The sequence below is a fragment of the Miscanthus floridulus genome, chromosome 8, assembly GCF_019320115.1.
Source record: "Miscanthus floridulus cultivar M001 chromosome 8, ASM1932011v1, whole genome shotgun sequence".
Lineage (NCBI taxonomy): Eukaryota > Viridiplantae > Streptophyta > Magnoliopsida > Poales > Poaceae > Miscanthus > Miscanthus floridulus.
Window position 1 is genome coordinate 74,357,242 of NC_089587.1, and position 13,796 is coordinate 74,371,037.

Sequence of the window (13,796 nt, forward strand, 5' to 3'; positions counted from 1 at the left end):
AATTTACATATAAAAATTATCTTCATCCGACATCGTATTGAAGGGTTTTCTATTTTTTGAAATTTGAGTCTCATCACGTGACAAAATTGTTTCACTCGCGTGATAAGACTCAAATTTCAAAAAATAGAAAACCCTTCAATACGATGTCGGATGAAGATAATTTTTATATGTAAATTGTAGACCTCGATGAGATCTACAACTTTGTAGTTTTCAGTTTTTTCATTTGAAGATAGTAAGATGCTCGAAAAAATAATATAAAATTTCAGCACCATATTTTATCGCGTGATGAGACTCAAATTTCAAAAAATAGAAAACCCTTCAATACGATTTCGGATGAAGATAATTTTTATATGTAAATTGTAGACCTCGATGAGATCTACAACTTTGTAGTTTTCAGTTTTTTCATTTGAAGACAGTAAGATGCTCGAAAAAATAATATAAAATTTCGGCGCTCCCGAAAATATCAAAAGTTACTGTTCATCCGCAAAACCGCATAGAACTTTTCCGAGAATTGGAAGGCCAGTTATCCGGTTTTGAAGTTCGAGGTTGAAATCCGAACTTTGCTGCAAGTTGAAGGGTGTAAATTGGACTTAACCCTTCTAAAAAAAATGACCCATGTGAGAGTTTATAGTTTCTACTACCCATTTGGAAAACTTAGTGACGGACAAAGTAAATTGGAATGCTGTCCAAAGTAAGGTTAGCTTACCCCCATACGAGAGGAGCTTACCCCTCCAGCCAGGAACTCCCCTTACATTGGAGTTGCCCTCAGAATTTGAACCCGTCACACCAACTGTACCACCAGTCCACCACATACGCTTAGCTCTGTGAACTGAGCAAAGTCATACAGAAAGGAAACCTATTCTCAAAAAGAAAAAAAATGCAATAGGGCAGAGGCCCTTCAGGGCTATGGGAAGACACTCCAAAAATATTATTACAGGTAGTATTCCATGACACTACATCAGCACAAAATTTTTGGCTGACAGAATACCTTTGGTAGTCTCATTTATTTTCATCAGTTTTTTACTTACAAATAGCACAAGAAACAAACCTTGGTACTCCCAAATATTCTGATTGGTGACTACTGACTACTCACAAATACTTCACACGTTCTAGCTTGCAGTTCAGGATGGATTTTACTGGTAACCAGAAAGCTTTTCTCTAATGACTTCCTTTGCTTCAGCGACTAGACTTTTGACAACTTCAGCAGCTGGTACGATCTCCTTGATTAGCCCAACACCCTGACCCGCATACATGGCCATGATGTCGATATCTCCTGTTGCCGTGGCGTTTGGAACAGTACCGGCAAACCGACGAATATCCTTGTGCTGGGGTCAGGAATTGTTGGTCAGTTGTCTATTTCCTAGTTTCAGATGCACAAGGACAAAGCATGCAATTGAAGTTGCAATAACTGATACACTGAACTACAGTACTGAGATCCATCATCTACAAATTGCATAATATATCAATATTTGCCTTCCTTTGAACAAAACAATCTGTGGTTAAAAGAAAGGCAAATATACTAATTACTATGAGCCAACTATTAGTTGAAAGAATGGCAAATGTCCAAGTCCAAGCTGAGATACCGCAAATCCAGATCGAGTAGGTTCTCAGGTTTGACCACCAATTATGCTACTGAGTGCTGACATAGACCTCAATAACCATTGCATATTCAACACTATAATCTACTATTTTGTTTGAAGGCAAGCAACTAATAGCCACCCTCCACTGTCCTGAGGTGAACTTAGCAGAATGATGTCCATTCCTCCCAAATCGTAGCATAACTAGAAGAACCATTTTCAGATGCATAATAACAACTAAGTAGGATTCCATAAACTAGGGTAGCCATTTCAAATTGGTTGCCTGAGTTTCAAAGCCACAGTTCTTTATATTGGATGCAAAAGTGAACAGTTATATACTGCTGCTTTGTGCTTCTGGCCTCTGAACTGGAGCAAACTCTTTTTTGCCAAGTGTTATTCTGTTTTATTTAACCTTTGGCATGCTGAATTTCATGTCCTTTTTGTATGATTGTGTCGAGCAGACAACCTAGAGTTACCGGTCAAACAATTTCATGGTTACAACTATATATGGCTCACATTTCTTTTTTGCAACTAGATTACTAAGGGTCTAACGCTGTGTGCTCCAGTTCTTTACTATTTAAGCCTGCAAATAAATGAAATAATTTGTGCGGCTGTCTAGAAGAAGTGAACAGAAAAGACACGAAAATGGATGCAACTGCTAAATTCAGAATGGGTGAACAAATTCAAGGCATATCAAATATCCAAATGCATACCACGCCATGGATGATAGAGTGGCCTATGATGGGTTGATTTTCCTCTGTTTCCTGATCTGGGAAATTATTCTTCCACTCAGCATAGAAGGGTGTTTCCAGGACACGTTGTGGAGCATCAGGCCATCTAGCACGTCCGAATATATTTGTGTAGTCTGTGTGACTCATCTCGATTAGCTTTTGCTTATAAATAGGATGCGCAAAGCTTTCCTTGGTAGCAACGAACCTGAATGTTCAAGAACCGTTGTAATGTAAGCATAAGAAATTAAGATTATGCAAACTATAATGAAAAGGCTCTGTTCTGGTATATCCTCAGTACAAGTGACCGAGATAATACCTAGTTCCTAAACAAACACCTTGGGCACCAAGTGCCAATGCGGCAACATAGCCACGTCCGTCTACAATTCCCCCAGCGGCGATAACTGGAATGCCCGAGTCTGAAACAAGATCTACTACTCTTGGCAACAGCGGAAATAGTCCTTCCTGTTTTTCCAAATAGAAGCTGATTGAGAGAACATTCATGAAAAAAGACAATTAAAAGGACACAAGCTATAAATGCATGCTATGCTTTTAGAGATAAGAAGATACAGGGGCCCTAAGCTAGGAAGTTGAATCAAGCCCTGCATATGGTATTTTTACTGAAATCTGCATAGTGGCAGCAAAATGCTGCTCTGCATTCCACAGGATGGTGAAGATTCTAAATGCATAAATGATTGCATAAGCAGAAGGTGTGGTGAAAGATTGCCCAACGGTGTTAAAACAAAGCAGAAACCAGAAACCAGCTGGGAATTACCTGACCAATTACATGACCCCCTGCTTCACGTCCCTGAACAATGATTCCATCTACACCGGCTTCTTTAGCTTTAGCTGCCTCCTCAAGGCTGCCGACCTGTTCAGATATCAACAAAAATCATGAAACCATCAATCACAACAATGTCAATAATTTACACAAAATGGAGTTCTCATATCAGCATGAACAGGCAGCATTCACTTCTGTGGACTCAAAGAAAAAAACAAGTGTTACTGGCCACGGACAAAATATTCCCTGCCAAGGTTGCCAAAACTTGGCACAGCCTTTTATTCTAATCGTCAAATTGGTTGCCCAATATAATGTTGGCACAATTCTGGCAAGAAAATAAAGTATGAAGTAAACAGGAAGAGAACTTGCCAAATTTCGACAAGCATTGCATAGCAGTAACGCCACAGATCATCACATCATGTGGTAGTGCCTGCTATGCACCAGATCATTTCCCACTGAGGGTGATGCATCAGGTTGATAGTGGCCCCACTTGTATCATCATTTGCACTTTGGCATGTTTAACATTTGGCACTGTGTGCTTTGAGCATTGTTATCGGAAAATCCAATGCACCCCTGATAGGACTAGATGCCCTACCGGTGTTACTGTGTAGGTTATAGGGGTGGAAGAGAGGAGGACGTGGTCTGTATTCTCGACGCCGGCGAGGGGCCGTGGCGGCGAGAGCGCGGCGGCTGCTGCTGCAGCCCTAGAATCCCCGTGGTGCTACAGTAGCGGCGGCACTGTTCACACGAGCCACAGCAGGAGGTGGCTAGGGTTAGGAAATCCCGGCTCCCTTCAGAAAGCCGGAAACAATTCTTGTTTCTGCTTAATTATAACTGATATAGGGTTCTCTTTTTATAGAGATGACTGACTTGACCCCTAAGGAAATATCATAACCAAATCAATCTAACATATCTCGTTTCTAATAAACCAAACCAATCTAATCTTCATGTGCTACAGTGCAATGTGCTACAGTATCGCATGACCCCTGGGCCGACTCCACTTGCCAAAAACATGGGCTTACACCTTGTATAATGGGTGCCGGTCATAACATCTCTCCCTGTCTGCGCAAACAGCTCGTCCTCGAGCTGGAAGGCAGGGTAGAGGGTGCGGAACTCATCGACGAGGGACTGTGCCGTGCGGTGGGAGCCCTGGGGGCTCGTCGAAGACTGCGCTCTGTTGCTGCAGCAACAAGTCCATCAGCGGCTGCTGGGCGTCGGCGGAGAGTGCAGCGAGGTGCTGCTGTGGAGCCGCCGCGTCTAGGCTGCGCACGCCCTGCCAAAGGACGCGTCTGCCCTCACGCCAGAAGGACAACGTCATGGCTTCGAAATCCCACAAGATGGGACCCAAGGTCCGTAGGTAGTCGACGTCGAGGATGAAGTCGAAACAGCCCAAGTCCAATCCGACGCACGTGATGGAAAAGGACTCCGAGCCGATGCGGATGGGCACGTGGCGAGCAATGCCCTTGCAAGGGAGCCGGTCGCCGTCGGCCACGGTGACACGGAGCTGCTCACCGCCCGTCGGGGCGAGCCGTAGGCGGCGCATCGTTGCGCCATGGAGGAAGTTGTGCGTGGAGCCGGTGTCGAGTAGCGCCAACAGCCGCTCCCCTTTAACCATCACCGGGAGTAGCATCGTATTGTCCGTGCGCATCCCTACAAGTGCGTGTAGAGAGACCAAGAAAGCATTAGCGGCCGCAGGCTCCTGAGCGTCCAGAGCCGCGGGGTTGGCGACGTCATCCATCGCCGCGGCATCCCCAAGCCCGTCATCGATGTAGTCGTCCGATTCGAGGTAGAAGAGCCGTGGGCACACGTGGCCGCGGACGTAGGGCTCATCACAGTTGAAGCAAAGCCCTTGTTGACGCCGCTCCAGTTGCTCGTCCGGCGTGAGGCGGCGGAACTGGCGCACCGGGGGCGCCCCGTTCGCCGCTGCTGGTCCGCCCCCTGGGGGCACAGGGGCTCCAACTGGAGGAGCACCCGCGCCTGGCACGCGCGGGGGAAGGCCAGGCCGCTGAGGAGGTCGGGCGCCCTGCTGCAGAGGCGCTGGAGGCATGGCCGCCGCGCGACGCTCGAATGCCCGGGCCAAATACATGGCGGTCTGAAGGTCGGGTGGATCCCGCATCTCGACGTCGACCTTGATGTGCTCGGGGAGGCCACCCACGAACAGTTGCGCCTTCTGGCGAGGATTGAGGTCGCGAGCATGGCAGAGCACGACATTATAGCGGTCCGAATACTCCTGGACCGATGACTGGAAGGGTAGCCGGGCGAGCTCGGCCAGCCGCGTGCCGTGTGTTGGGGGGCCGAAACGGAGCTGCACAGGTCGCGGAAGCGTTCCCAGGTCGGCATGCCTTCATCTTGTTCCAGCGCATAGTACCAAGTTTGAGCAGCGCCGCGAAGGTGGTATGAAGCTAGCCATGTGTGATCCGAAGCCAATGTTCGCTGGCCGCGGAAAAACTGCTCGCAGTAGTTGAGCCAATTGAGCGGATCAACGACGCCGTCGAACGTCGGGAACTCCAGCTTGTAAAATTTGGGAGGGGCATGGGCGCCGTTGGGAGCAGCGGCAGACGAGTCCTCCGCGTATAGGGCACCGCCGGAGTACCCGCCTCCACCGTAGACAAGGGTACCGTCCGTCCCTCCATAGCTGATGCCGCTGGTCGGGGGCGGCTGGCGCGCCCCGAAGGACGCCGCGACCGCGGTTGCCGACGGTGTAGGGATCATGGCCATCGTGTAGATGGGCGGAGACGTCAAGCCCATCGCCCACGACGGGATGGGAGACGGCGAGGCCGGCCACCGCAGCAAGTGGAGGGGCACCCCCGTCCCGCTGGTCTGGGGCATGCCGTAGGGGAAGATCGCCTGCAGCTGCGACAGCTGTGGAGGTGGTGGTGGTGCCGGCTGTTGTGGAGGGGGAGGTGGTGGGATGAGGGCGGCCAGGGTCGCCTGCATGGCCGCCATGCCGCTGGCAATCGCAGCCACGTCGGCGGCCAAAGATTCCAACGTCAGGGGCGCTCCCGAGGATGCGGACGACAACCCCGACGCGGCCGACGGCGCTGGCGCTGATGGCAGGGACAGGGAGGCAGAGGTGGACGGCGGTTGCGTGGATGTGGATGGAGGACCTGACAGCTCTGATACCAGGCTGATAGAACTAGATGCCCTACCGGTGTTACTGCGTAGGTTATATGGGTGGAAGAGAGGAGGACGTGGTCTGTATTCTCGACGCCGGCGAGAGCGCGGCGGCTGCTGCTGCAGCCCTAGAATCCCCGTGGTGCTACAGTAGCGGCAGCACTGTTCACACAAGACACAGCAGGAGGCGGCTAGGGTTAGGAAATCCCGGCTCCCTTCAGGAAGCCGGAAACAATTCTTGTTTCTGCTTAATTATAACTGATACAGGGTTCTCTTTTTATAAAGATGACTGACTTGACCCCTAAGGAAATATCATAACCGTATCAATATAACATATCTCTTTCCTAATAAACCAAACCAATCTAATCTTCACGCGTGCCCTGGGCCGGCTCCACTTGCCAAAACATGGGCCTACACCTTGTATAATGGGTGCCGGTCATAACAACCCCACTCCCACGAATCAAGGCTCCGGCCGTGCTGGCAGCCTAACCACAGGCAAACACGATCCTATATAGTATTTCTCTCATTCTCTGGTCTCTGTCGCTACATCTAGGCATCACCCCTTCCACCCATAGTCCCATACGAATTCGTAGTAAACAGTTGGAAGTAGAATGCCATAGAGTGTGAACTATGAAGTACTATGGATATATTTTTCCCAGTGATGAAATTGTCACTAATACTACTAATTGGATGATGATGATAATAACTGGCGCAGCTAACTAGCAATGGCGCGCACCTGATGCAAGACCTTAACTCCGGCGCGATGCGCCTCTTGGACCCTCTCCTTGGGGAAGTCCCCCCAGTAGACCTGCAGCACGGCGAGCTTCTCCTCGAGGACGACCCTGAGGTTCTCCTCGTGCGGGAAGGCCAGCACGATGGCCGCCCCGAACGGCTTGGACGTGAGGCTCCTGGTCTTCCGAATCAGCTCTCTGACGTGATCCGGCGCCGGCTGCGGTCAGCAACAAACAACGAAGCGGTTGATCAGCTCAGCGGGGCCGGGGACAGCACAGGAGCAAAACTAGTACTCTCAAATTATTAAAGAGCACGGAAACAGTGGCTACCCACCCAGTCGGGGAGGCGGAGGAGGCCGATGGCGCCGGCGTTGGCGACTGCGGCGACGAGCTCGGGGCCGGAGATGTCGGGGCCGAGCGGCGCCTGCACGATGCCGTAGTCGAAGCCCAGGATGCCCCTCCACCCGGACGGCATCGCCATCTAGCTCTCCAGACTCCAGAGCACGCAGGCAGAAGCGCACCTCCTTCAACAGTCCACAGCCGGCAGCCGCCGATCCCTCCACGGCAGGAGGTGGGGGAGGGTTTAAAGTAGGCGCGGTGCCGTGGGGGCCCGCCTCGGCGGTAGGTCGCTGTAGCTTGCGGAGCGGACGAGACGGAAGCTGCGCTGCGGAGGTCCGTCCACGCCGCGCGGCGTCATGGGGGACGTCAAGGCGCCCGCTGCGCGCCGCCGCTTCGGGGGTCACGTAGCGAAATCGAACCAGAAGTAATTGGAAGTGGACAGGGGGCCAGCACCCAGCAGTAATTGGAAGTGGATTTGGTTTCTGCCATGGAGGATAGTAGATCAGGAATCACCAGTCCGCAGTCCCCACGTTCCATTCCAGGAGACGGCAGGTCCAGGTCCAGTTTCACTGAGAATTCAGAATTGAATTGAATTTGTCACGCATGTGAAATTCAACACCAACACATTGCATGGTACGAGTTGAGTTGAGCTGAGCTTCAGATTGGAAAATCTCAGACGGGCAGGATGTACTGTAAACCCACGGCCTGTTCGGTTGGATGGTTCGTATCGTTGCTGGTTTATGAAAAAGTACTACGGGCTATTTTATATGAGGGAAAAATACTGTTCTGGCTAGAAATTTACGATAGTAAACGTAAAGAACGTAAATGGTCTGCGGAAATGTTGTGTTGCCTCTTGGGCCTTCCCAGGCTTCTCAGGCCTCACATACTATGGCCTATGAGTGGGTCAGGAATTTCACATGCTAAAAAAAACTTCTATCTGATTCTAAAAAAAAAAAACTTCTACTATCTATCAGAAAAAATCCCCCTCAAAAAAATCAAAATTAATATACCGGGGTGTTATCACGAACTAGATAGATGAGATTGAAATTGCTTGGTCCAAAAGATTCTGTTGTTGAGGTGTTTGGCTTAAGAAACATGTGCGTCTAGCTGAGGTGGTACATCGTGATTCCACCTCAAAAATTTTGGTTAAATCATCTTATTCCTTGTGATGGATGAGGCGATGCAGAATTAGTCCATACGACATCAGAAAACCAAACCAAACAAAAAAAAGATTTTAAGGGTCCCTTTAGCACAGCTCTCTTACCACGGAGCCATGTTAAACCACCGTTAAAAAACAGAAAACGTGACTTATTTTAGGTCCTCTTATAAATTTGACACAAATTATTATGAAATTATCATTAGAGCTATTTTTTTTCTTAATGTTTTTCAAACGATTCAGCTCCACCAGAGAAACTACTTAAAAACAAAGTGTTGGAGCTCAACTAAAAGACGTCCAACATTAAGAGCATCTCCAGCAATGCCCCCTACTTACCCCCTACTATGGATTTAAGTAGTGTGGCCTGCTCCAGCAGACCCCCTATTACACCCCTACTTTTGTTCAGGCCCTACTTATACCACTTCACCCTCTATTCCTGTTGGCCCCTACTTCACCGTGCAAAATCTGGATCGCATTTTTTCCTCCCCACGCTCGACTCGAGCGGCCTCGACCGCGGCTTCCATCTGCGCCGCCCTCGACCCGGCGGTGGCCCTCCCCCGGAGTCTCCTCGGCGTGACCTCCCTGGCCATCGGACCCAACCAGCCCGACCATCCCAGTGTTCGCTGCTCCCCTGCCCGGCGCGGCAACGGTGCCCAACGATCGCAGCTTTTCGGCGGCTCCCCTCCCTGCGCGATGCGATTGACGAGGATGGCCGAGTTCATCCATGGTCCATGAGATAGGGAAGAGGATGATAGGTCGATCCCACATGTCATCCTCTTCAAGGATGGATTTGGGGGGTCTATTTTAGGTAGTGTTGATGGAGTAAACCACAAAATATAAGTAGCATGAAAATTGGTAGCTAAGAGCATCTCCAAGAATATCCTATTTTTTCTTCCTAAAAGCATGTAGTTTTGCAACTCCTAAAAAGGTATTGAGAGGAAAAAAGAAGTCCATCTCCAAGAGTTTCTAATAATCAACTCCTAAAATATAGAAGACAATTTTACATCAGAAATCCTATATTATTTCTAAATTATCGTAACCACTTTTATATATTTTCTCTCTCTCGTACATTTGCATCAAGAACAATTTCCTACTCCTTAAACTGTCTCCAACAAAGAATGCATATGGGCACCCAAACCCAAAATGGGTAGCAAGAGACCCAAAATCAGCCTACCTATATGGGGGACCTATTTTGGGTTACCTAAGAGACACAACCCAAATATAGACATCCTCTTTCCTGAAAATCCATTTATAGAAATGATTCTTTTTTAGGTCTTGTTGTTGGAGAATATGCCGAATAAGTATTTAACCTTTTGCCTGTAGCGCTACCCAAAGGACGAATGTGTCTTGTATTTTGGGTGTTGTTGGAGATAGTCTTATTCTTTTCCACACCCTTCCACCTTTAGATTAACCGACCGATACGCTCGGGAAACAATATCCACGCGATGGAGGAGCTGCGCAAAGTTACGCGGAACAGGTGTGGATTTTCCAAGTGCGTAAATTTTAGGATGAAGTATAAGGAGTTGTTGGAGATGATTTTTTTTCTTATCTTTCTAGATTAGGAAGAGATTTAGGAAACTTCTGGAGATGCTATAAGTAGGGGGTGTGTTTTAAGTAGCATTTAGCATAATGTATCAACCGATTTTTCGAAACACACCAATAGGTACGCCATGAAGCATTACAAGGCCTCTATAAATGGGAGGTTGGGCCTTCCAGTTCCTCGGGCTTTCCTGGCCTCTTCTCTTGGGCCATAGCTTTTTTTCCCCTCTTACTTACGAAGGAGAGAGCACGAGACAGAAATCAGAACGTGGATGCTTAGCACGTTTGCAACCGTTTGCTGTGTTGCAACGAACGGCGATCACCAAGACTCGTTCTCCGGCAAATTAAAGCAATCGTCCAGTGCGAGTATGGTTGCGTTGCGTGGGATGCAGTCCAGGGTGCGTCCACTCCAACTTGCCTTTAGATAGCGATAGATCCATTCGAAAAGCTGCCGCTGCCGGGCAGGCAGTAGTGTATCATCATCTTTGCCGTTCCGTTCCCCCGCGTGCTTCACGTTTGCTCCTTGTTTTCATTTTCAAAAGGGAGGCCTCCACCAAGCACGCGATCGGTAATTTCTTAACTTTTGTTAGGGTCTAACAGATTTTGGCTCTTCTTTCTTTTTTCTATAAAAAGGTTAATATATTTCGATCCTTTCTATTGTCAAGGATGTAAAGCTCAAGGTGCAGGCGAAAAAACTCTGATCACGCTGGTGAGCAAAAATGTCATAGCCGTTGGGACGAAGGTTTCTTGCAGTCTGACCAGTTTAACTCAGCGTTTATTTCGCAACCCTTGCTTCTAAATCTTAACATAGGAGAGGGTCGGCAGATATACTCTTATCAGCCCTCGAGAGAGGCCCGACCCCTTGCCATTGCTGGGTCGGGTGTCACTAAAGATCGACGAAACGATAGCGAAATCGATAAGAGAAAGTGTTTTTCGTTTTAGAAACATCACTCTTAATTTTTATAAGTATGCGCATAGATTAGGGGTAAAAGCGACGTAGTTGCTCGATGTTCCAGATGTTGACGAAGACCTCACCGTCAACGGTCTTGAGCTTGTAGGTGCCCGGTCGGAGCACCTCCGTGACGACGTACGGTCCCTTCCACGACGGAGAGAGCTTATGGCGGTTCTTGTTGCTCTGGACGAGGCGAAGCACTAGGTCCCTGACGTTGAAGGCCCGACCCGGCACCCGACGGCTATGGTACTGGCGCAACGCTTGCTGGTACTTGGCCGAGCGGAGGAGGACAACGTCGCGCGCTTCATCGAGTTGATCCATGGCGTCCTCGAGAAATGCCTCGGCTCCCTGCTCGTCATACACCCTGACCCTCGGCGCTCCATAGCCGAGGTCGGTCGGGAGGATAGCCTCAGAATCGTAGACCATGAAGAAGGGTGTGTAGCCGGTGGCCCGGCTGAGGGTCGACCATGAAGAAGGGTGTGTAGCCGGTGGCCCGGCTGAGGGTCGTCCTCAAGCTCCAGAGCACCACGGGGAGCTCTGCGACCCATCGTCCACCAAACTTATTCAACCGATTGAAGATCCTAGGCTTGAGGCCTTGTAGAACCATCGTCCACCAAACTTATTCAACCAATTGACACGGATGTGGTATTCATCGTGGAATCGGAGAAACTTTTTTCTGGTGAACTGCGTGCCGTTGTCTGATAATGGAGTTCGGAACTCCAAAGCGATGGACAATGTCAAGGAAGAACAGCACGGCTTGCTCGGACTTGATCACGGAGATCGGTCGAGCCTCTATCCACTTTGTAAACTTGTCGACAGCGACAAACAAGTGCATATAGCCTCCGAGCGTTCTCTTGAGAGGTCCGATTATATCGAGCCCCTAGACTGCGAATGGCCACGTGATGGGGATCGTTTAGAGTACTTAGACCGGCAGGTGGGTCTACCGAGCGTAGTATTGACACCCTTCGCAGGTGCGCATAATCAGTTCAGCGTCGGCTACTACGGTCGGCCAGTAGAAGCCCTGTCGGAACGCATTTCCGACCAGGGTCCTAGGTGCGACATGGTGCCCATAGACCTCACCGTGGATATCTCTCAGCAACTGCTTCCCTTGTTCGATGGGGATGCAGCACTGTAGGATCCCAGTGTGGCTTCATTTGTAGAGCTCGCTCTCAATGACGACGAAGGACTTGGCGCGACGCACGAGCCATCAAGCCTCTGTTTTGTCCGTCGGTAGCGCCTCACGGAGGAGGTAGTCAAGGTAAGGCATCCTCCAGTTGGCTAGAGGGTCGGGCTCTGCTGCTGAATCTTTATCAAGCTCCATAACTTTGGGGTCAGAAAGAGACGACAGTCGGCTAGCCCCCAAGCCTAGGGAAGGTGTCCCGTCGCCGGTCTCTTCCGGCTCCACGCAGCGGACCGAGGGCTTGTACTGATCGCTGGCGAAGATGCCCTTCGGCACCGGCTCTCGGCCGGACATCATTTTTGCCAGCGTGTCGGATGCCTCGTTGAGCCGTCTTGGGATGTGGTTGAGTTTGAAGCCATCTAACTTGTCCTATAGCTGGCGGACTTCTTGGCAATACGCAGCCATCTTGGTGCTACGACAGCTTGACTCTTTCATGACTTGGTCGATGACCAGCTGGGAGTTGCCCCGGACGTCAAGCCATCGGATGCCCAACTCGACGGCGCTGCATAGGCCATTGATGAGTGCCTCATACTTGGCCACATTGTTGGATGCAGGGAAATAGATGCGAACCATGTACCTCATGCGTACCCCATAGGACGAAACAAAGACCAGCCCCACACCGATGCCTTTCTTCATCACCGATCCATCAAAGTACATCGTCTAGTACTCTTGGTCGATGGCTGCTGGCGGCATTTGAATCTTGATCCATTCTGCAATGAAATTGGTCAGCACTTAGGACTTGATGGTCGTCCGAGGGGCATAAGAAATGCCCTGACCCATCAGCTCGAGTGCCCACTTTACGATTCTTTCTGTGGCATCCTGGTTTTGGATGACCTCGTCGAGAGAGAAGGACGTCATGACCATCATCGGGTGCGACTCGAAGTAGTGATGTAGCTTCCTCTTGGCGATTAGGACGGCGTACAAGAGTTTCTAGATTTGGGGGTAGCGAGTCTTGGAATCGGACAAGACCTCGCTAACGAAGTACATGGGACGCTGTAGTTTGAGGACATGTCCCTCTTCTTCCTGCTCTACCACCAGGGCGGCGCTGACCACTTGCATGGTGTCCGCAATGTAGAGCAGGAGCGGTTCCCCATCGGTCGGGGGACTAGGATCGGGGCCTTCATCAGGAGCTACTTGACCTTATCAAGTGCCTCCTGGGCCTAGGGCGTCCATTCAAAACAGTTGGCTTTCTTCAGAAGCCGTTAGAGGGGGAGACCTCATTCGCCGAGGCAAGAGTTAAAGCGGTTGAGCGTGGCGAGGCACCCTGTAACTCGATGTACCCCCTTTATGTTCTGAATTAGGCCCATCCTCATGATGACCGAGATCTTCTCTGGGTTGGCTTCGATGCCGCGCTTGGAGACAATAAAACCCAGCAGCATACCCCTCGGGACACCAAAAACGTATTTCTCGGAGTTGAGTTTGATGCCGTTTGCTCGGAGTTTCACGAAGGTCTGCTCTGGGTCGGCTATGAGCTGGTCAACCCATTTGGATTTGACCATGATGTCATCCATGTAGGCCTCAATGATTTGCCCGATGAGGTCCCCAAAACACTTGAGCATACAACGCTGATACATAGCCCCCGTGTTTTCTAGACTGAACGACATTGTGACGTAGTAGAACGACCCGAACAGGGTGATGAAAGACGTCGCAAGCTGGTCGGACTCTTTCATCGCGATTGGATGGTACCCAGAGTACGCAT

The 13,796-nt window shown here is 49.9% G+C and overlaps 2 protein-coding genes across 2 annotated transcripts; both read right to left on the reverse strand.

The window, feature by feature from the left end:
* Positions 1-892: 892 nt before the first annotated feature.
* LOC136472603 (uncharacterized) lies at positions 893-7,686 on the reverse strand. Its single transcript, XM_066470307.1, has 6 exons — positions 7,266-7,686; positions 6,937-7,149; positions 3,081-3,176; positions 2,625-2,770; positions 2,291-2,513; positions 893-1,325 (listed from the first exon to the last, which is right to left on the reverse strand). The coding sequence occupies exons 1-6, from the start codon at positions 7,410-7,412 to the stop codon at positions 1,134-1,136; spliced, it is 1,017 nt and encodes a 338-aa protein (XP_066326404.1). The 5' UTR covers positions 7,413-7,686; the 3' UTR covers positions 893-1,133.
* LOC136475409 (uncharacterized) lies at positions 4,088-6,032 on the reverse strand. Its single transcript, XM_066472907.1, has 2 exons — positions 5,536-6,032; positions 4,088-5,428 (listed from the first exon to the last, which is right to left on the reverse strand). The coding sequence occupies exons 1-2, from the start codon at positions 6,030-6,032 to the stop codon at positions 4,201-4,203; spliced, it is 1,725 nt and encodes a 574-aa protein (XP_066329004.1). The 3' UTR covers positions 4,088-4,200.
* Positions 7,687-13,796: the final 6,110 nt, after the last annotated feature.